This window comes from Dendrobates tinctorius, unplaced genomic scaffold (assembly GCF_039654945.1).
Source record: "Dendrobates tinctorius isolate UK_male_01 unplaced genomic scaffold, ASM3965494v1 ptg000008l, whole genome shotgun sequence".
Lineage (NCBI taxonomy): Eukaryota > Metazoa > Chordata > Amphibia > Anura > Dendrobatidae > Dendrobates > Dendrobates tinctorius.
The window spans coordinates 49879264-49885000 of NW_027361676.1; the positions used below are offsets into that span (position 1 = coordinate 49879264).

Consider the following 5737-nt stretch of genomic DNA (forward strand, 5'->3'; position numbering starts at 1 on the left):
TTGCGTCTGACGCGCCTGGCGCAAAAGACAAAAAAACGCATGCGCACGAAAGCGCAAATATGCGCAAGACCATGCGCACATCATGTAAAATATAGGTGCGCAGTGCGCATGCGCACTGGTGCGCCCGATGCGCTGCGCACAAAAGCGCTAATGTGAAACCAGCCTAAGTGTTTTCATCTTGCTTCACCGTCATTATATGTGGGGGGCTGCCTATTGCTTTGGGGTCTGCTCTGGGGCAGTTAGATTTCCCCTTTCCTTCTTTAGGCCTATGTATCTCTCCGGCTGTGATCGAGGGGTCTAGGTCATCGTAGGAACCCCCCACGGCTACTGCTAGTTGTATTGATAGGTTCAGGGGTCTGCAATCTGATAGTTGCCAACTTCTCTGGTTTTCAGGACTTAGCTAGCATTTCTGTTTTTGCCTCCTACGGTGACTCAATCATAACACACCTGTTCAGACCAGTATTCTGTTTGGAAGTGATGGTCAGTCTTTTGATATCTGTACATCCTATACAGCTTATCTACCAATGGAGAAATTCCAAATACCCATTCCATTTTCCCTGACATTTTTTTTTTCAGATTTTTAAATCTTTATTCCCCTAAATTGTAAAGACAGAAAATATAAAACAAACCAGAAAGGCAAAGACCGGTCCGGAGGCTAGAGTGCGGGGTCCGGAGGCTCAAGTGCAGGGTCTGGACGTCCAACTGACCACATGGGGTCACTGATCTTTGACAAACTTGCCGTGAAGAAGGTACGGAGATGGGAAGTCATTCTGGCAGTTTAAGAATGCCATGTCCAAGCCAATCCCAGAGGAGAACACAATGGGCCACGTCTTTCTCTTAAAGAATTCGATGGAAAATACAATCCCCAGTCCCAGGCGAGCACCGAATTTGACAGCCGTGTCCGACAGACACTGGTCCCACTTCCTCCCGAGCGCTGACTCTAACATCTTACCCCAGCGGCCAGTGCAGACAGCTGGGAGGCAACGAGTTTCACGAGAACTCTTTTCCCTGACATTTGTCCTTGTGCTCCTTTAGTTCCTGCATTTTATCACTGCATATAATTATAGGTTGACCTACATACAGCTATTTTTACAAACTATGTGATGATAAATAGGGCTCTGCGCAAATCTGTTTATAAAATGCAGTAGGACAATTAAACTACTTCTAATAACCATTTCCTATTACAAAAGGGTGAATTAGTACTGAATAGTATGCACATTTTGCCAGCAGAGGTCATCACTGCCGAAGAAATCAACTGAAATTTACCCTTAAATGTAGAAATGTTGTTCAATTCCATTGCTAATGAATGCCATGAGTCCTGCTGTGTAAAGGTTTATTATACATAAGAGATGTAACAGAGTACATAAATTGATTTATAATGAATAAATAAGGGACAGAGCAAGCAATAATATGATGACTATGTGCTACAAAAATGACTCTGCTATTTACAAGTCAACAGCCACAATTTGACTTAATAACGACTTAATAGTAACATATTCCCCACAGTAAAGCATGTCAAGAAATTCTACTAGAAAGTGGGCAAAGGTAGTAAGACACTTTAAGAAGACCTAACACAAAGTCAAAAGTGAGCAGTTTTTAAATTTCCCCGCCGCCCATGGTAAAGATCATAAAATTAGCACTTAACAAAAGGGACCATATCTCTGAAACCACATGTTGGATTTAAATCAAAAAGCAAATAAACGTTTCTCAGGAGGAACAGTAATAAAATAAGAGCAAAAACTAGCCACTTTTGATTTAGTGACAAGTTCTGTTTAAAGCATAGCTGTTTTATTGACGTGAATTTTCACAATAAGCTCTTGTGTGGAGTGTACATTTTCACAAGTTTTCTCTCTTTAGGGTTCATCTCTAAATTTATAGTTGTCTCTGAGCTGGTAGATGGAAACTAGCTTCTATGATTTCTCTAATTTTCTCCTGCTTTGCTGTGTTTCTGTAGCAAACCTTCAGAAGGCACATAACCGTGGATGACAGTATACATCATCACTGACCAGTGTAGCTGTGAATCCAGCAGTCGTGGGAGATAAAACACATACAAGAAAGGAGAATCACCTTTACTGTGAATGTCGCTGCCTAACTCTCTCACTATGCTCCTTTCCTTCACCCTTTCTTCTCCATAGATGTCAATAGGCAGCTGTAATCTGATCTATGAGTGATGATCAAGTTTTTATCTGAATTTCTGAATAATTAATGAGCTGAGGGATTAGGAGAAGAGGCTAAAAAGTGGACAAAAATACATTATGATAAGATATATTACACATATTTACATGTATTAGGGATACTCAGGTATTCACTTGGCAGAGGTGAAGGTAGGTTTCCCTTCTCAGAAAAGGAAATGCCCCTTCACCTCTCCTGCCCATATTGGTTACACCCATGCCACCTGAAAAATCCAGTACGGCAAACTGAGAAGAAATGCTTAAGATGTCTGAAACTGTTGGTTCTGGCTGGCACTGAACAATGAAGTAGTTTGAGAAACTGCAAAATTGCAGCTACTTTATACACAGGTATAAATGGTATGTACCATACTTTCTGTATATACTGTGCTATCTATTGAAAAGGTTAAACTAAGCTGCAGTAGATTTTTAATACCTTCCAAATGTTAACAATGTTTTTTTAAAATATATTTGGATAACACAATCCAAGAAACTCTTCATTGAATTATTTAGGAGAATAACATTTGCCGCCGTCTTCCTAAACCTCACCCTTTGCTCACTGCACAAAGCTTTTTTTGCTTACCCACCTGATAAATTCCACCATTCTGACAGGTCAAAACTTTTCTAAGTGCATGTAGTGTTATACATCGGTAAGTATGGCCTGATGCTTTTCGGTAATCTGTCATACATAAATGCAGAATAATTTGTGAGAAAATGTCATCATTTGTCAAAATGTATCAAAGATAAAACTTTGGTATTGAAGGCAGAAAACAATGGTAAATATAGAGGTATTTCTCTGTATGTTCTTCTCATTTTCCGTGTCACTCATTGTCTTTCTCTGTCACATTGCGATGTTGTTTTCAGTGGGTGTTACAAGGAATCACAAAAGAAATCTTTGGCCCAAAGAATATGTCTCTGGAAAAGAAAAAAAGAGGTGCAGAGTTAACACATTGCAAATGTTTCATGTAAGTGGACAATATTGCTGGATGCCGTTTATTAGGGGAAAGCTGTTGAAGTTGATCCTTGTGAAGGCAACATTCTGACACTTCAGGAAACAGTAGACAGCAAGCTAATACAAGCCGGCAGCTCTCTGGGCGTGTTCACGAGCCTCCGCTTTAGGAGAAAGGAACAGAGGCATCATTGTAAGAACATAATAACACATCAGTTGTGCTCTCCCAGCCCAACAGCTTCTCTGTAACTGCTGGTATACGGGAAAGATGGTGTCTCCACTAAGCCATTGTGCCCGCTGCCGAGAAGATCCAGATTCATTGCTTTATATCTAAATACATGCGATCTTCTGTAAAACACTGATATTAAATAAATTAATGTTCTTCTATACCTTTCTAGGCCTCGTTAGTTTCAGCTGAACAATTGAAAACTTATTGTATCAACTATCCAACAATTGTAGGAGCAGAAGCAGCAGTTCGTTTAGGGGTCTCAAACTCGGCAGAGTAAATGGGCCGCACATAAAAAAAAATTTGAGCTAGGGGGCCGCATTCCTTTCAAACTTAATACACCCCGTACATGCGCGGCTCCGCACACCTTGTACCCACGCAGCTCCGCTCCGTACACCTCGTACACACGGGGCTCCGCTCCATACACCTCGTACACACGGGGCTCCGCTCCATACACCTCGTACACACAGGGCTCCGCTCCCTAAACCTCGTACACACAGGGCTCCACTCCGTACACCTCATACACACAGGGCTCCACACACCTCGAATACTCATCCACATCCATACTCCATCCACCCTGTAAGCCCCTACTGACCCCACGCATAAACTTACCTTCAACCAGTACCATGACAACCAGCACACAGACAGCAGCGTCCTGCACACACTGAAGCCCCTGATCATGTGACCCCTGACTTCTCCCTCTCCTGTGACCTCGTCCTGTGCAGTGTGTGCACACAGAACAGCCAATGCCATCGCCGCTCTGAATGCGTGCCTTCCCCCTGCCTCAGGGAGTGAGACATGTGGTGCACCGCGGGCCGCAGATGCCTGCCTCAGGGGCCGCATGCGGCCCGCGTGTTTGAGACCCCTAGTTTAGAGCCATTCCCATACTGATATCCTCCGGACTTTGCTAAGAAATGAGCATGCGGGAAGGGATATAAGGAGTCAAAGGAGCAGAAACTAATGTAATAGCTTCACAATCTATTACATTTATTGGGGTTTAGGTAAAAAAGTATTCTCTGAATAGTGATGAATGAGTATGCTCGTTACTCGAGTTTTCCGAGCGTGCTCGGGTGATCTCTGAGTATTTGGATGTGCTCGGAGATTTAGTTTGTGTCACTGCAGCTGCATGATTTGTGGCTGCTAGACAGCCTGAATACATGCAGAGATTACCTGTTTGTTATAAAATCCCCACATGTATTCAGGCTGTCTATCAGCCACAAATAATGCAGCTGCGGTGACGCAAACTAAATGTCCGAGCAAGCTCAAATACTCAGAGAACACCCGAGCATACTTGCTCATTACTGCCTCTGAAGCCCAGGAAATAATATTTTCTCCTAAGCTAAGAGCTATTTTCAAATCAAGTAGTATTACAAATAATTGATTGCTTTTACATGGATCAGAAAATAAATTACCAGTTATAGAAAGTGTTTATGAATGTAAGGTCCCTTTCACGTAGCTATTTTCTCATTTGCATTCTTAATGTATTTTTTTTTTTTCATTATAGACTGGTCCTGTTCACATGTTGTGTTTCTTTGTGAACAATTGCAAACTGGAGACTTGTCCAAGATTTGCGGATCAAAGGAAAAAAGAACAAAATTCAACGGGCCCGTGAAGAAAAAAATGGACAGCACAGAGATGCTATCATGTTCCATCCTAGAAATGTCTGTTTTTCAATGTGTAATGTTTAGGAGTAACTTGGAAACTTTCACCTTTTATTTGCTAACAAGAAAATAAAATGTCACACTGTAAGAAAAATGGCTACGCAAATCAAAAAATGGATGAAAATTGGATCAAAATAGATCTCTTTTTCTCACCTACCAAAAATAAAATGGTCCAATAACATGAAACCATCCTAAGATGCAGATCTTGAGTTTCTCCTCTGTCACAGTAATTTAAGATCTATTTGTGGTAAATTAGATTGACCATATACTTATTAAAGGTTCTCAATTGGATTATTATCAAGGAACATGGTGTTTGCCCAAAGTCTGTAAAAGAGACTTGAATAATATCAACCAGTGAATTGACATCAGGTATTCCCTAAAATAATTTGGCGATGCAATAGCCATATATCGCTATTTAACCCCTTCACTACCAAGGGTGGTTTGCACGTTAACTCCCAGGCCAATTTTTACAATTCTGACCACTGTCCTTTTATGAGGTAATAACTCTGAAACGCTTCCATGGATCCCGGTGATTCTGACAATGTTTTCTCGTGACATATTGTACTTCATGTTAGTGGTAAAATTTCATTCAAATAACTTGCGTTTAATTGTGAAAAAAATGGAAATTTGGCAAAAATTTTTAAAATGTTGCAATTTTCCAACTTTGAATTTTTATGCCCTTAAATCACAGAGATACAGCACACAAAAAACTTGATAAGTAACATTTCCCACA

General features: G+C 41.0%; 1 protein-coding gene and 1 pseudogene across 1 annotated transcript in view; both read right to left on the reverse strand.

Annotated features, from left to right (window-relative positions):
* Positions 1-599: 599 nt before the first annotated feature.
* On the reverse strand, positions 600-1015 carry LOC141091767 (MICOS complex subunit Mic10 pseudogene; annotated as a pseudogene).
* A 301-nt stretch (positions 1016-1316) lies between these two features.
* The window catches only part of SCRG1 (stimulator of chondrogenesis 1), a 76970-nt gene continuing 72549 nt past the window's right edge, over positions 1317-5737 (reverse strand). The window contains exon 3 of the mRNA XM_073577464.1: positions 1317-3083. Within this exon, the coding sequence (XP_073433565.1) occupies positions 3029-3083 (55 nt within the window). The 3' untranslated portion in view covers positions 1317-3028. The remainder of the gene's footprint in view (positions 3084-5737) is intronic.